Below are 17,415 nucleotides of genomic sequence, written 5' to 3' on the forward strand. Positions count from 1 at the left end.
GCTGCTGTTGCCCTACCTACAGACCTCCAAACAGCAGATACAAATGACAAAGGGAGGAAATTGTGACCAAACATTAGGAAGAACTTCCTGACTGGAAGAGTTGTTTGACAGTGGAATGAACTACCTCAGAATGCGCTGGACTCTTCTTTATTGGGGGTTTTAAAAGAGAGTTTATATGGCCGTCTGCCAGGAATACTTTGGGTGTGGGTTTCCTGCCTTGTCCTGGAGTTGGAAGTGATGGCCCTTGGTGTCCTTTCCGGTTCTATAATTCGCTCATTCTCTGATTTCCAGTCGGAGGCCACCTCCTAACCTTCAGCATTGTCAGGAAATCCTAGAAACAATTAATAGTCTGAAGCCTGTTTTCTGAGGCTCCAGAATAGATTGCCTCTATTAATTTCCTGACTTTATACCCCATATTCAAATTTTTACTATAGTCTTCAAAGCAGCTCACATCGTCTCTTAATGGAGGGTTGTATCCAGGAACAGTTTTCCCATGGAGAGCAGGAGGCTTTTGGTCCATCGCTATTGTTTTTACTGGCTGAAAGAGAGAGGGACCCTCTGCCACAGTGGGTGAAGACTGATCGGAGCAGAACTCCAGGCAGCTCCTGCCAACAGAATTAAGAATTCTGTATCAAAGACATACAATAAATGCTTACAAAACTCCAGTGCCAGGCTATGTAATAATGACACAGTTTTCACACAGTTTCACTTTTCACCTTCTTGAATCCCCTGAACTCAGAACATTATTATCTCTCTCCCCTCCACCCCATCTCTCTCTCCATGTTACTAACTCAAATATATTCTTAGTTATGATTACCTGATAGATCATATTGCAACAAAATTAGGAAATATGTGCCTACACACATAGTGTTAGAGATGAACATCTGTGCTTGTAAATTATCAGTTGATTGGGTCTGTTTTTATGGGGTCACTTTATTTTGTTTGGGGATTTTTAATTGTTGCAAGCAGCTCTAAGAGTAGCCAGTGTGGTGTAGTGCAGTGGTTCTTAACCTTTTTGAAAGAAACACCCCCTTGAGCCATTGAGGAAGTTATCATCGCCTGCCTCCCTGAGGTGATGATATCTTACCCACCCACCTACCTACCTACCTACCCAGTCTCCCTCCCCACCTGGGTGTGAGGCAGCACTTCACGGGGCGAGGATGAGGACCCAAGAAACCCTTTCCTTCCACCCGATCCACACTCAGTGCTGCCCTGAAGGAAAAAGGCGAGACGTGGCAGGTAGAAAGAGCTGGATCATCTGGCGGCAGCAGCAGCACCGGATCTACTGCCAGCACTGCGGCTGAGGTCGCCTTCATAGGTTTGGCTCACTCCAGCGCCCCCCTACTGCTCCCCCTTCTGTTCTTTCGCCCCCACTCCGCCCCTTTTCGTTCTACCACTCCCCTGAAAAATGAAATTGCCCCCTGGGGGGCATTATTGCCCACGTTAAGAACCACTGGTGTAGTGTATAGGTTAGTGGACTAGGACGCATGAGATCTGGATTGAAATCCCTGCTTGGCCATGGAAACTCACTGGGGGTATGGAACTGATAAAACCACTCCTAAAATACCTGAAAGTCATATTAGGATAGTTATAAACCAATTCCAGTTTGACAGCACATAACACAGAAACTGCTCTAAACAATGCAAATATCCTACAAGGTTGAGTGTGTGCTTAGTAAATTAATGAATAACATGAGCAACCCGCCTTTTGTCCATTTTTATATAAGGCCACAGAAACATCATTTTTCTCACTTGAAGGGTAAGGTTTTTCATGTTCTTATTAGTTAGAAAAGCCTGCCTGTGATTCTGTACACATGCATCAGAGTAATCATGTGACTGAATAAAATATTTCAATTCATTCCAGTCTTGGTTCAGGCCTGGTTTGGGGACAGAAAAAAACATTAGTCTCCCTGGTGAATGAGCCACACTCAGAACTGATTATATCCCACCTCTCCCTTATGTTCAGCTTAGGAATTCTGGACTAATGTCTGGCAGAAGTGAGTGATTAGATGGGGTAAGCGAACTGAAATTCAAACCAGGCAAGACAGACTTTTTCCTGGTCAATTAAAAATTATAACCCGTTTTGGAGGGTCATGGCCTGCATAGGTCAGACTATGCAAGCATTTAAATATTAAATATTTAGGAACTAAAAAACTGAAATTTGTGTGTCTTCAGACATATCTTCTTACACAGTTGAGCAGACAGTAGAGGGCAGCACTATATACCGGTAGGTGCTAAGTAGAGAGACAGTGTTTGGAACTTCCTTTGGCCAGGAAGTCCCTTTGATATATATATATATACGGGTCCCTTGCTGTGACTAAAAAGGTGATAGGAAATGAATGCTTGGATAAAGATGTACTGTTTAGAATGCCTCTTTGGATGAGAAGGTGCACTGAGCAGAAGAGGGGAGACGCTTTGAGACAGAAAACAACTTTGCAATGACTCTTGTATTTTAACAATTTGAATGAGTTGTTCTTGTTGTTGTTTAGTCGTTAAGTCGTGTCCGACTCTTTGTGACCCCATGGACCAGAGCAAGCCAGGCCCTCCTGTCTTCCACTGCATCTGGGGTTTGGTCAAATTTATGTTGGTAGCTTTGATGACATTGTCCAACCATCTCATCCTCTGTCGTCCCCTTCTCCTCTTGCCTTCACACCTTCCCCACATCAGGGTCTTTTCCAGGGAGTTTTCTCTTCTCGTGAGATGGCCAAAGTATTGGCACCTCAGCTTTAGGATCTGTCCTTCCAGTGAGCACTTAGGGTTGATTTCCTTCAGAACGGATAGGTTTGTTCTCTTTGCAGCCCAGTCTCAAGAGTCTCCCCCAGCACCACAATTCAAAAGCATCAATTCTTCGGCAGTCAGCCTTCATTATGTTCCAGCTCTCACTTCATACAGGAAAAACCATAGCTTTGACTATGTGAACTTTTGTCGGCAAGATGATGTCTCTGCTTTTTAAGATGCTGTTGAGGTTTGTCATTGCTTTCCTCCCAAAAAGGAGGTGTCTTTTAATTTCATGGCTGCTGTCACCATCTGCAGTGATCATGGAGCTCAGGAAAGCAAAATCTTTCACTACAGTGGTGCCTCGCTTAACGAGTGCCCCGTATAACGAAAAAATCGCATAACGATGGCTTCGTTGCCATCGCTTTTGCGATCGCACAACGATCTTGCCTATGGGGAAAAATCGCTTTGCGATTTTTCCCCATAGGCACCATTTTCCCCCAGCTGAGCGGCGGGAGCTTTGAAGCCCCGCTGCTCAGCTGGGGGAAAATGTCGGCAGTGGGCTGTGGCCTCGGAAGGACCCCGAAGCCACCGTCCCCTGCCGACAATTCCCTTCCGAGCTCCGGGGACAGGCTGGGGGGTGGACCGGGGAGCTTGAAGCCTCTCCGCGCCGCCTACCCCCGCTGTTCCCGGACTTCTGGAAGTCCGGGAACAGCCTGGGTAAGCAGCGCGGAGAGGCTTCAAGCTTCCCGATCCACCCTCCAGCCTGTCCCCGCCGCTTAAAGCCTCCTTGCGCCGCCTACCCAGCCCGTTCTCGGACACCTAGGTGTCCGAGAACGGGCTGGGTAGGCGGCGGGGAAGGCTACCGGCATCGGGGACAGGCTGGGGGGTGCACCGGGGAGCTTGAAGCCTCTCCGCGCCGCCTACCCCCGCCGTTCCCGGACTTCTGGAAGTCCGGGAACGGCGGGGGTAAGCAGCGCGGGAAGGCTTCAAGCTTCCCGATCCACCCTCCAGCCTGTCCCCGCCGCTTAAAGCCTCCTTGCGCCGCCTATCCAGCCCGTTCTCGGACACCTAGGTGTCCGAGAACGGGCTGGGTAGGCGGCGGGGAAGGCTACCGGCATCGGGGACAGGCTGGGGGGTGCACCGGGGAGCTTGAAGCCTCTCCGCGCCGCCTACCCCCGCCGTTCCCGGACTTCTGGAAGTCCGGGAACGGCGGGGGTAAGCAGCGCGGGAAGGCTTCAAGCTTCCCGATCCACCCTCCAGCCTGTCCCCGCCGCTTAAAGCCTCCTTGCGCCGCCTATCCAGCCCGTTCTCGGACACCTAGGTGTCCGAGAACGGGCTGGGTAGGCGGCGGGGAAGGCTACCGGCATCGGGGACAGGCTGGGGGGTGCACCGGGGAGCTTGAAGCCTCTCCGCGCCGCCTACCCCCACCGGGAACGAGGAGGCTTTAAGCGGCGGGGACAGGCTGGAGGGTGGATCGGGAAGCTTGAAGCCTTCCCGCGCTGCTTACCCCCGCCGTTCCCGGACTTCCAGAAGTCCGGGAACGGCGGGGGTAGGCGGCGCGGAGAGGCTTCAAGCTCCCCGGTGCACCCCCCAGCCTGTCCCCGATGCCGGTAGCCTTCCCCGCCGCCTACCCAGCCCGTCCTCGGACACCTAGGTGTCCGAGAACGGGCTGGGTAGGCGGCGCAAGGAGGCTTTAAGCGGCGGGGACAGGCTGGAGGGTGGATCGGGAAGCTTGAAGCCTTCCCGCGCTGCTTACCCCCGCCGTTCCCGGACTTCCAGAAGTCCGGGAACGGCGGGGGTAGGCGGCGCGGAGAGGCTTCAAGCTCCCCGGTGCACCCCCCAGCCTGTCCCCGATGCCGGTAGCCTTCCCCGCCGCCTACCCAGCCCGTCCTCGGACACCTAGGTGTCCGAGAACGGGCTGGGTAGGCGGCGCAAGGAGGCTTTAAGCGGCGGGGACAGGCTGGAGGGTGGATCGGGAAGCTTGAAGCCTTCCCGCGCTGCTTACCCCCGCCGTTCCCGGACTTCCAGAAGTCCGGGAACGGCGGGGGTAGGCGGCGCGGAGAGGCTTCAAGCTCCCCGGTGCACCCCCCAGCCTGTCCCCGATGCCGGTAGCCTTCCCCGCCGCCTACCCAGCCCGTCCTCGGACACCTAGGTGTCCGAGAACGGGCTGGGTAGGCGGCGCAAGGAGGCTTTAAGCGGCGGGGACAGGCTGGAGGGTGGATCGGGAAGCTTGAAGCCTCCCAGCGCTGCTTACCCAGGTCGTTCCCGGACTTCCAGAAGTCCGGGAACGACCTGGGTAGGCGGCACGGAGAGGCTTCAAGCTCCCCGATCCACCCCCCAGCCTGTCCCCGCCGCTTAAAGGGTAACCGCAGCGGCTACCCCAGCCATGGCCGGACTCTAGGGAGTCCAGCCATGGCTGAGGTAGCCACCATGGGTCAGATCCAAGCCGCGGGGGGAGGGAAAAAACCGGATAATCCGTTCCAGTTGGAACGGATTAACCGGTTTTCAATGCATTTCTATGGGAAATGGTGCTTCCCATAACGATGTTTTCACATAACGTTTTTTTTTCTGGAACCAATTAACATCGTTATGCGAGGCACCACTGTACCTCCATATCTTCCCATTCTATTTGCCAGGAGGTGATGGGACCAGTGGCCATGATCTTAGTTTTTTTGATGTTGAGCTTCAGATCATTTTTGGCGCTCTCCTCTTTCACCCTCATTAAAAGGTTCTTTAATTCCTCCTCACTTTCTGCCATCAGAGTGGTATCATCTGCATATCTGAGGTTGCTGAGATTTGTTCCTGCAATCTTAATTCTGGCTTTAGATTCCTCCAGTCCGGCCTTTCGCATGATGCATTCTGCATACAAGTTAAATAAGCAGGGAGACAATATACAGCCTTGTCGTACTCCTTTACCAATCTTGAACCAATCAGTTTTCCACATCCAGTTCTAACTGTTGCTTCCTGTCCCGCATATAGATTTCTCAGGAGATAAGGTGATCAGGCACTTCCATTTCTTTAAGAACTTGCCATAGTTTGCTGTGGTCCACACAGTCAAAGGCTTTTGCATAGTCAATGAAGTAGAAGTAGATGTTTTTCTGGAACTCTCTGTCTTTCTCCATAATCCAGCGCATGTTAACAATTTGGCCTCTAGTTCCTCTGCCCCTTCGAAATCCAGCTTGTACTTCTGGGAGTTCTCAGTCCACATACTGTTGAAGCCTGCCTTGGAGAATTTTGAGCATAACCTTGCTAGCGTGTGAAATGAGTGCAATTGTACGGTAGTTGGAGCATTCTTTGGCATTACCTTTCTTTGGGATTGTGGCTTGTAACCAGTGATAGCACCCATTGCATCTTGTGGTATGAATTCTGCAATTTACATATGTCCTGTGTGAAGAAATATAATGCAGTCCTGAACTGTGGTATCTGAAAATAACACTACCACTTATCTTTTATAGTCCTGGAAATTATTTTAATTTTGATACTCTTCTCCCAGTTCCCTGTCTACCTGACCATCCTTGCAAACCATGAACTTTTCCTGACATACCCATCTGGCCAAGTGGCAATTATATTTCTGCTTTCTCTTCCCTTCTGAAACAGATATTTTAATAATTAACCAGAATATTTACATGGATGACAGGGGCACAAGATGACTATTTCCAGACAGGGATCAGATGTTGAGGTGGGGTAGGTGATGAAGGGAGAGAGAAAGAGGGAGATAATTAATGATTTATGTAGGTTGCAAGAGGACAATTGCAGAGAAGGTTATCCACTCTTCTGCTTCTCAACAGGCTGGGAGAAGATTCTTGCTCCTCCAGTACAGACAGGCAGGTAAGAGCAGTTGTGTAATAGTAGCGCAGCTGTTCATTGTTAAATTTGGAATTGGAGCAATATGCTGTTTGCCAGAGTACCACTGTAAGGGATAAACTCTCCTTGTTCTGATTATATGAATTAGGTGATAAAGGGGCATTCATTTTTAAATGGCATTTGCACAGTAGAAAGTTAAGCAACAAGGAAAATATTCCTTTTCTTTCCTTTGATAAAAAGTTGATAGTTCATATCAATAGTTAACTGATAATGGCTGAAATCTTAATTGTGCATGTTAATTTGCTAGGTGTTACAGCAAAGCAGCAGGGAACCACACAGCTTGATTGTGCAATTGGTTGCACATTTCTCATAGTGATCATTGTGCAATGCACTGGTGGAAGCACTTTTGAATAATCTTGGCACTATTGCAGCCACTGCAGGCATAAAGTCAAATTATACCATCATAGCTACATAACAGGACTTCAGCTAATATGTCTCTGCATAATTCTTTGCATCTCTAATTAGAAATTAAAGGCTGATAATTGTCACAGTGCAGTGTTTTATGAGTTAAACCTGGATCACTCAGCATTTTAGATTGGGAGTTCGATTCCCCACTGTGCCTCCTCCTGTGAGCACAGTCAGCCTGGGTGGCCTTGGGCAAGCTGCACAGTCCCAGGGCTCCCCCCAGAAGAAGGGAAAAGTCAACCACTTCTGAGTATTCTCTATCTGGAAAACCCTGGAAAGGCTGTCCGTATCAGAATTGACTTAACAGCACAGAATCATTATTACACAATCAGACGTAAACTCCAATGATTTCAATGGAATTTAGTTATGGGCTGTCAAGCTGGAACAGACTTGTAGTGACCCCAACAAGGCTTTCAAGATATGTGAGGCCTTTAAGGAGTGGTTTTACTAGTTCCACTCCCCCAGTGAGTTTCCATGGCCAAGTGCGGATTCAAACCCTGTCCTGTTCTCCAGAATCTTAGCCCATCACTAACTACATCACATTGAGTACCTCAGTGGAACTTACACCAGAAAATTACTCACAGAATTACAGTCCTGTCCTGTAGTCTTCATTGTGAGACATGGTGCATAGTTTGTTTAACTAGATCATTGCTTGTGATGTCTGTACTTCATGGAGTTCTTCCACTGGAACATTAGCTCCTTTAAGTATAAGCAAGAGAAAGGCATTGTATATCTGCTACCTATAATTATCATAAGGACATGAGAATAGATTCTTCTAGAGATGGGAACTGTAGCCATGAGCTCCTGCACTTCAGATTTACTATGATGCCCCTGTAAGAGGCATTAAGAGATCATTTTTCCTTCCTGTGGTAGTTTTTTGTTAATGTGCCAGTAAATGCTTTTCCCTACCTGTGGCCAGGCCCACCCAGGTGAATCCAGAAGCATAGCTATACGGTATTTGTTTGCAGATTAGGAAACCAAACCAGGGAAGACAGAGGGACACTACTAAGGATTTGATGTGGCTTAGTTTGTTGTGTCAGAGGACTATCGATTAGAAATCCTCTTTTTCACATGTCAACTGGTCTTATAAATCATTCAAAAGAAAATTCAGCCCATGCCAAGGCTCTGCCTGAGTTCAAATCCTTTTGTTTAGCTGGATGCAACGTGGGGAATGGATGAAGAGAACAGGCATCCTGCAACTCTGATAGCTATGGAGGAGAGAATTCAGACACGTGAAACTTCAAAATATTGCTTTTCATGTGCATGCAGCTTATTCTTCATCTTCTTTATGGATGGAAACAGACCAATCTGCTCAAATCCCCACCCTGACCAAGTAATTAAGATTCTGCCTCATGGGCATATTACTCTGTTTAGAATGCCTGGGTTCTCTTCCAAAATGCAAAGCGAAAAACAAAGAAAACAATGCACAATTGCCCTTATTTATCTGGAATTAGAGATACATGTCCAGAGAATCACGTGTCTGTGATTATTGATACCTGGACATTATACCTGAGCATTTCATACCAATTTATTTATTCTATCAGTTTTTCCACGAGACAGATTTAGAAAGCTCATCTACTAAATAGCACTGGCAGGCCAAATTCCTGTTGCTTAGCAGATTGAATCACACCGGAGGAAGGTTTCTGAACCGATGGAGACTTGGTGAGTCAATTCCTCCATAAATTCCATTAATTCAAATGGGCCTGCTTTAGCTTAGTTAGAATAGGCCCATTTGAATCAGCTGAACTTACAGAGATGACTCACTAAATCCCCATTGATTTAATGGGCCTATGCTAATGTGATTTAGTACATTAAGCAACAGGATTTTGGGGCATTTGTAGTTGCTTCTATTTTTAACTCAAGTCAGCCTTTGGGCTAGTTGTTTACTGAAGTGCTTACAGAGGTCCCATCTCTGTATCCTCTCTTGACAATCTAATGATTTCTGAGACTTGAGGTCATTGTTGTGTCCTCAGAGAGAGGATTTTTGGTTATGGTACCCAGAAAGATACTGAAGCTACAGTATAAATTTATTTTGATACTATACTAAGATTTAGATCATACAAAGGCACAGAGATGAAAGGAAAAAGGAAGAAGATTCTCTGGCAGCAGCCAGCAGAAGATGGGGTTTGGCTTACCCTGATCAATGTTCCTACTTTTGGAAGAGTCTTGCATGAACATAAAAATCCTTGAAACTGATAGGATGACCAAAGAATACACACTTTGGCATCTCTCTCACTCACTGTGGTGCAGCAAGTCATAAATGGTATACGTCCGAACGTCTATGCGAGAAAAGTGGACTAGTTTACAGGGTGCAGGGCAAACTAAGTGGTATACAGAAGACTCTTCTCCGATATCTTGCCGCTGCTCTGCTTCCCACCCCAAGTCTGCTGTACGAGGAGGTTGCCTCGTTCTGCCTAATGGCAGAGCCTATCCTGAATATATAGTATCAATTGTCCTGACTGTGAGTCCTTTGGGGACACAGACCTATTTGTGTGCAATTTTTGTCATCTGCCCTAAGATTGAGAAAGTTAGTTTTTTTCAATACTGTGTTGTCTTTTCTGTCATGAGAGATGTTTGCCTCCCTGCCCAACCTTAGACTTCATTGCTCTTTTCTCTCCACCTGCAGAGCACCCATAACACCTCAAGCAACCCTCAAAATGCTTGTGTTAAGGAGCCAAGATGAGCTGCAGGTCCTGAAGAATGAGCTAAGAAGTTGCTTCCCGGAGTCTCTGAAGGTGAGATGATACCCTCCTTTGCTCTTTGACAAACAGAGATTCAGAAGAACCACAACTAGGTAAACCAGGGGCCATGGCCATCAGTTCACTTCTGCCTGGGTTAGGAGTCCAGTCCATCGGCTCATAGCCACTGGCCCCCTATGAAAAACCCTGCAAGGGAAAGTGGGTTATTTTATGGGCACTGAGAAAGTTAGTACACAAATAGCCAAAGGGCAGCCCTCTAGATGTAGTTGAACTAATTCCCAGCATTCCTTACCCCTGGCTATGTTGCTAGGGCTGCTGAGAGCTAAAGTCCAAGAGCATCTGAAGAGCTGCACTTTGCTCAACCCTGTATTGAGAGGTCAAGGCATGTGTTACTTTTGGCATGGGTGCTTTCTAGGAAATAAATGATGAAATCAGGCCAGTATGACTGCCTTGACTCACCATATCCTGTCTGAATAGGTCCCTTGCAACGGACAACCCAGATGTTGGCAAAGATGACTTCAAAACTGACACGAGAATGCCTTTACAAAGAAACCAAGTATACACCGAATTTCTCCTAATGCTTACTGCCATTATGTCAAAATAGGCGAAAAACCAACCTCTTCTGTCCCTCCAGGTCTACGGGGCAGTGCTGAATGTCTCTCGGGGAAATGTTTTTAATCAGGAGGTGTTGGTGGATTCCTGGCCCAACTTCCAAGTTGTTATTGCACGACCCCAGAGAGAGGTATGGCTGGGAAAGGCCGTGCAGATCATCCAAGAAATGCATGTTTGGTTTTGTTCCTAGAGCACCATCACCAAGGGACCGGCTGCTTCAACTGTGATTATGAGAAGGCATGTTAAGTGACACTGACTAATAGGGAAGAAGATAGCAGGAAAAGAAGCTATTACCAGTTAATATTGAGTGTAAGGACACAAGGCAAATCCGTAATCCCATGTTGTTTTCCCCTCTCTGCCTTATGAATGAAGCAAACCCACTGCATTTTAATCCTACTCTGGATCAAAACAGTAGCTTGACATTTTGCATTGTAATGGTGGCTGATAACAGGCATGTTTACCTGAATGCCTAGATCTATTATTGGAGCCTGGTATAGAAGATGCCCACTTAAGATTCTGACCCCAGTGGCTTGTTTGGCTGAATACTGCTTGCAATCCTCCACCCCTGCTTGTCCCAAGTTTTCTCAATTTCAGCACTGTAACTTAGTGTGGATGCAGATGTCGTTTTGTTCCTATACTACTTAAATAACTGAAATAAGTCCTTGGTGATTTTCTGCAAATCATTAAGAGACCCATCAGTAGTTCCAGATCCACCCTTCTGTTCATACCAGCAGTATCCACCACATAAAAGCAGCATAAAATTATGCACGGTGAAGAACATATTGACAGGAAACTTTTGCCACTTTCTCTTAATACTAGGAACTGGCACCATCTCTTGAACTGAACGGTGAGAGATTCAGGACAGAGGGAAGATGCTTCTTCACCCAGTGCATAATTAAACTGTAGAATTCACAGCCACAAGGTGTCGCCGTGGCTGCCAATTCAGATGGTTCCAAAAGGGAATTAGATAAATTCATGGAGGTGATGGCCATCAATAGCTATTGTTTCATGATTAATTGCAGTATACCTCTGTATCAGTTAACAGGACATGTGAGAGTGAGGATGCTGAAGCACTTATACCCTGCTGGTGGGCTTCCCAGAGGCAATTGGTTAGTCACTGTGTGAACAGAATTAGGAACAGCTTGGAGCTTTGCTCCAACCCAGCATGGCTCGTGTTCTTTGGGAGAATTGTGTTGGTTGCTTGGTGTCAGTGATACCATGTACACCATGCAATAGGTGCCCATGTGACTAGCCCAAGAACTGGTCACAGAGCACTCACTATTACAACAGAGGTACTGGCTCTGGCACAATTTCCGGGTCCAAAAGCCATTAGAATGATGGGAAAATGTTTCTACCAGTTATCTCCTCCAAGAGCTAATAATACATGCACCACATGATAAAACAGTATCTTACTTATTTTAAACAATTTTTACCCTGCTGTTTAACTGCAAAGATTCACACCCCAACTAGTGTGTACAAAGGTATGATTTCTTCCCAATGTCCTTATGTATTCTTACCTAGAAAATACCACACGAGACCAACTATTTTGCCCAGTCTTGTGCAGCTTTCTACAAGGGCCTGAGTGCCTATGAAAAACTGGTTAAAGAGACAGATGTCATTGACTGGAAACAAGAATTCCTACTACATGGTAAGATGCTTGGGCTTTGGGATCCAGGGCTCTGTCTTCAAGTGTCTTAAGTGCAAGCACCACCAATCTGGACTTTTTAAAAAAAGCACACAGCATATACTGTCTGTACAGAATTTACATGGATATGTAGTTTCTAAACAGTTTCAGCATCAAAATATACTGCATTTATGTAAGCATTATAACTGTCATTTTAACCTTGCACTGATGGAATAATTAAGGATGTGGCTACGTTAATGGTAGGGAGAGAACTAATGTGAGCCCCTTTTAAATAGTTGGGCTTGAATAGTGACCTAAATCAAGCCTGACAGTTAACACAGAAATTGCTTCTGCCAATATCATGAAGTAGCTTATTAAGAAAGCTACTCCAGGATATTGTCAAACCCAAAACTTTGCTTTTTCTTAAACTGCAGTTTCTCAACCAGCCCTTTAAGAGAAGGCAAAGAAAATATTTTTAAATTGTTTTGAATAACTGATGCAGTGCATCAGAGACAGTCCACTATATAATTTTTAAAAATTCACTTCCCCTGCCCCTCTGCTGAGGAGCAGGGGAAGTAACAGATTTGCCAATATAATGAAATGGTACACACAAATTTAAATTGGAAGGCTTGCTTTGCACTGGTACCAGTAACCACATGAGCTGGAACTGATCCAAACCCACAGCAATCATACTCACACCAAAAAAGTTGAAGCTCAGAAAAGTATAGGTAGGGCTGCTCTGGGGCAGGCTGGTTCGCTCCAATAAATATATCATCTGATTGCCATCTTTAAGAGAGAACTAGTCCGTTCCTGCAGAGGACCAAATGGCAGACTAAACATCCATGTAGTCAACCTCCTGTGCTCACTGCAGTAACTCACTTAGTTTTAGTATGGATGTAATTATGTATTTGCTGTTCAGAGCAAGGCTGCCTTCTAAGATAATTACCATTTTGTGTTTCCAGTAACCATAATGCATAAGCCAGTTTTAGAAGCATCCAAATTGAATGTTTTTGTAAACTGATATTCTTGAAAAGTTGTGGTTTGGACTGCTAGGTCTTCTTCCCTCCTCCATCCCACCCATCAAGGTCTGAGCACCACACTAATATGCCCCTTTACCATGCTCTATTTCCTATTCCAGGCCTGCAGAGTGGTGTGTACCAAGCTTCTCGGAACCTAGCCGCCACCAAGGATTTCTCTGTGAAGCTGGTGACTCATACCCAGGTTTTTGTTCTGCAGGATCCACTTAATTTATCTGCTACTGTAGCCATGTATGTGAAACTTCATAATTTAGGGTTACAGGTAACAAAACAAGCTAGTGCAGGGGAGAGCTGCAAATGGACCAGAAACTTAAAAGAGCAACAAAGAGCTTTTCTTCGTGGTCCTGACTTAGAATCTCTAGTATGGAGTACATCCACAAGAACAACATATTCAGGCCCTGGAGGTGATTTTTGTACCACCTCTCTGCTAATAAAACTAGCCCATCCATCATAGACCATCCTAAATCCTTCTTGCAAGGCTCTGAAAAGGCAAAGCTTTAGCTATGACCAGTGTACTTGCTGGATGGACCATTTACCTAACAGGGTGATGATTTAAGACATGTAACAGGTTGCAAGGTCTTAACATGTTCTTGAACAGCAGATCCAGCCTTCCTAAGGCTCAACATCTCAAACAATTTATGAGTGATGCCTAACACTTAGCTATACAGTGAGCCCACTCTACTATAAAACATGTTGTACAAACCGTATTATATCTTGTGTAACATTTACTGATGTTATGCGTTCAAGAATAACCTGGCTACAATAGCTACTAGACTTATTCATGTAAGTGGCAGATAACACAGAACTCTGACCATTTCTGTTGCAAGATAGCGCAGGCATAACCTTGGGTTCCTGTCTTATAGAGGTGTGTGTACTCAAGCAATATTCCAAATTAATACAGCAGTTATAGCTCGTTAATGAAAAAGTTCCTAAGTCTTCTTTGCTCTTTCTTCCTCTGTGTAAGGACTGGACACAAGGACCCAGATAGATCTCATAATATTCCAGAAGATACAGCTAAACCTTCTTGTTCTTTTATGCTAAATTGTGTGCAAGAAAGTCCACAGTCCCATCTTAGGCTGCAGGCTTGTTACTTAAGAATAGGATCTAGGATTTCATGTGCAACACAAAAAATGCACCAGTTGGCTTTGGTCTCTCGAATGTTTCAGCTTCACTGTGGTAGGGCAGCCTTACTCTTCTATTCCTTCTTCAGGTCAGGTTCAAAACTGAAACTCTCATGCCTTGAAACCTGTCATGCTGCCCTCTTGAATGAGACCTGGAGTGTAGGAGGCAAAAAGCAGAGCCTCCAGTACCTGACTCAGCTAATACATCACTTCCCTAGTAGCTGTCTCCTGGATGCTGAAGGATGCCCTATTTCTTGGGTCCTACTGGATCAGTTTGGGAGTTTGACCCATGCTTACACAATGCCAGCTCATCGAGGCAAAGGCTACATTCAGGTGGTGATGGCAGAACTGGCCAAGAAGTTACAGGCCATGGATTATCCAGTGTATGGTGATGTTTTGGAAAACAACACAGCTATGCAGAGGGCCTTGCAATGCCTGGGAGGCAACTTCACTTCTTGCTTTCTATTCTATGCCCTGCACACCCCACATGCCTCTACAGCAACAGGCTCAAGCATTCAACCAGTAAAAACACAATAAATTGTCTTATCTCTACAACTCTGCAATTTACCAGACTCTAATAAAAATGCCACTGTTGATTTCTGTACTCTGGTGGCTTTTTACTACGGAAGAGTATAACCAAAGCTCTCCTGCTATCAAATTCAGGCTTCAGTATCATCACCAATGAAATGTCAAGAAAAAAAAACCTGCTTGATATTTCTGGCAAGTTAGTGCTTTCTGCAGGACATGTAATAATGCGCTCAAGCTACAGGAAGCCAGATTCAGGGCTGAATATCAGGAAAAACTTCTTAACTGTTAGAGCTGTACAACAACAGAACCAATTACCTCGGGAGGTGGTGAGTGCTCCAACACTGGAGGCATTCAAGAGAAAATTGGACAACCATCTGTCATATCTGCTTTGATTTGGATTCCTGCATTGAGGAGGTTGGACTCAATGACCCTACAGGCCACTTCCAACTCAGTTATGCTGATTCTATGCTTGACCATCCAAGAATCAGGCCTTACATGTGACCTGCTGTGGCAACTCTTACTCCCCTCTGTTCTCACTCAAGGAGGTTCAATAAAATACTAGAGAGCTCATGAAGGCTGTCTTAAATGAAATGTTTGAAGAGTTCCAGGCGATTGGTGCAAATGACTGTTAAAATATGCATTGTGAATTATTTGATTTTTTTTTGAACATCACAAAATTCAAATTAAAATATACGATACTCATCTATATTTGTAAAATGCACCCTTCTTTGGCCCAAAGGCCAACCAATTATGGTATCTATTTTTTGCCTTCAATACGAAGAGGGTCCCCTTCCACTATAATTTCACAAGAAGCACTTTTAGGGGCCCATCACTCATCTATTCATCATTGCTACAGGGGAGATTCAAGCGACTCAAACTTTGCCATTGACAGAGAAAACGAGGGGCTGCCATTAATCAATTATACAGCATTACCTAATATGTTTAAAATAGCAGCCACACATTTGAGTATTTTATGAACCAAAAAAAGTGAATGTACAATAAGGTCTGCAAGGCACACGGTATGTTGAGAGAGTCCACTGGAAAGTCAGGCAGATGTGTGTGGAGTTAAACATACTTGGATAATTCTTTGCACTACCTTCATTTAAACTCCCTTTTATCCATTCAGCACTTCAGAAATGTAAACAGCTCACCTGAGTGATGCTAGCAGTCCTTATCAGAGCATGACAGAGACAAGAGCTGCTTCCATATATCTTCTTGCTTCATCACAGCCTCAGACTGCATGCATGTCTGTTCAGTTACATTGATCTGGACACGTAGTAGCATGATTTACAGAATTCATTTCCCCTGAAATGGCTAGGATTCTTCAGCCCACAACAAATTCGTAAATGCTGTCTAGGAAGGGCATGAAGCAGAGGCAGTAAATCTGTGACCCTGACACTGCTGGATTTTAGTTTCCATCAGTTCACATCTGGCCAACAATGAGGGTTGATGGGAACTGCACTTTACAGACACCTAGATATCCTTGGGTTGCCGGCCTTAATCTAAAGGAACCTGAATATGTGACTGGAAATGTAACTGCTTCCTGTGGTTGGTAAACAAGACACACCCTCACCTACCTCAAAACTACGTATCTCAAAAGAGTGAACATAGCAAACAACATATATTTTCCACAGACACAGAACTTCTCTCTGCAGACCCTAAAAAAATTATTTTTTCAAATGAACTGTTGCTCTTAATTGTTACATAATTAACCCTGCTGCTTAGCACCCTCAGACACACGGAGTTACTCCTTTTTTCTTAACTTATCTTTTGTTTGTCCTAATATGGCCACAAAGACAAATGGCTTAAAATTTGAAAAAATATCCTCAGAATAATGACTCAACATTACTTATTACACTACAAAAGTAATAATGTTACTAGTTGTTAGATCACTTTGCAAAAGGAGCATCATTTTGCAAAAGGAATGCATTATATTTTTCTTACTGACAAAGAAATGTGTTGCACGTAACATTACTTGTAATGCATTGCTTCCAAGTTCACTTGTTTGGAGATGTTACTGTGATAGAACACAGCCACTGTTTCTTGTTTTTAAAAAATCATGTCAAAAGGGTCGGGGGGGGGAAGGCGGCACTTTTGCTGGAAAGTAAAATGTTAGGAAGCAAAGCAAATAACACAGAGGGTGCTCATTTGAACAGTGGGGGCTAACCTCAAACCCTTCTCTTATCAGGAGGAGACTGGTTGGAGTATAATAGAAGTCCAACTCTATTATGTCCCTGAGTTACATGGTCTACAGCTTTATTAACATAAAGACTGCGAACAGTGCTTTCCTCAGAGCATATTATGTTCACCTGCCACATTCTCCACTGCCAGTGGTTTCATGATCATGCTCTCAAGTAGTAGTTTTGCTAGGTGCAGATGTCAAGAACATTCCATTCTTCCATAGACTTCTGGGTTCAACATACCTTAAGTGACACCTCTCAATCATCTGGCACATCACTTTCAAGGGGAAAAATACTTATGCTAAATGTGTACATAAAAACCATATGACTTGCTCCTGTTGCTCTAGCACTTCCGCTAATAAGAACCGACCCACCTATTACAACGGCCAGAAGTCAATTAATGATCACAGCTGCCAGTGTGGAGGGCCCATTTGTGCAGAACACCTCAAAATGGGGTGGGGATTGGATGATTTTCTTCACCATACCAGAAATTTTTCAATGTCTGCAGTAATTTTATGAGGAAAACTGTCTAATCCACATGGCGAGGTCTTACACAGTAACACCTCTCCATAGAGGCAATAATATTACAAGCAGCCTCTCCATGTGGTGGCCATTATATGGAAAACTC

At 45.2% G+C, this 17,415-nt stretch overlaps 1 protein-coding gene and 1 long non-coding RNA gene across 6 annotated transcripts; one reads left to right on the plus strand and one right to left on the minus strand.

Annotated features, from left to right (window-relative positions):
* Nucleotides 1-131: 131 nt before the first annotated feature.
* Nucleotides 132-12,923, minus strand: LOC140703043 (uncharacterized). Its single transcript, XR_012082341.2, has 3 exons — nucleotides 10,303-12,923; nucleotides 7,569-7,685; nucleotides 132-605 (listed from the first exon to the last, which is right to left on the minus strand). It is a non-coding gene; the product is annotated as an uncharacterized LOC140703043 (long non-coding RNA).
* Nucleotides 5,508-16,582, plus strand: LOC110078206 (glycine N-acyltransferase-like protein 3). 5 transcript variants are annotated; one of them, XM_072985354.2, is made up of 7 exons: nucleotides 6,523-6,545; nucleotides 9,613-9,721; nucleotides 10,163-10,241; nucleotides 10,320-10,427; nucleotides 11,819-11,945; nucleotides 13,060-13,189; nucleotides 14,169-16,582. In XM_072985354.2, the coding sequence occupies exons 3-7, from the start codon at nucleotides 10,221-10,223 to the stop codon at nucleotides 14,614-14,616; spliced, it is 834 nt and encodes a 277-aa protein (XP_072841455.2). In that variant the 5' UTR covers nucleotides 6,523-6,545; nucleotides 9,613-9,721; nucleotides 10,163-10,220; the 3' UTR covers nucleotides 14,617-16,582. The 5 variants fall into 5 exon arrangements, with proteins under 5 accessions (XP_020647748.3, XP_078239610.1, XP_072841455.2 ...); XM_020792089.3 differs by lacking the exon at nucleotides 10,163-10,241 and having other exon boundaries at nucleotides 5,508-6,545; nucleotides 14,169-16,227; XM_078383484.1 differs by lacking the exon at nucleotides 10,163-10,241 and having other exon boundaries at nucleotides 5,508-6,545; nucleotides 13,060-13,142; nucleotides 14,169-14,640.
* Nucleotides 16,583-17,415: the final 833 nt, after the last annotated feature.

The sequence above is a fragment of the Pogona vitticeps genome, chromosome 1, assembly GCF_051106095.1.
Source record: "Pogona vitticeps strain Pit_001003342236 chromosome 1, PviZW2.1, whole genome shotgun sequence".
Lineage (NCBI taxonomy): Eukaryota > Metazoa > Chordata > Lepidosauria > Squamata > Agamidae > Pogona > Pogona vitticeps.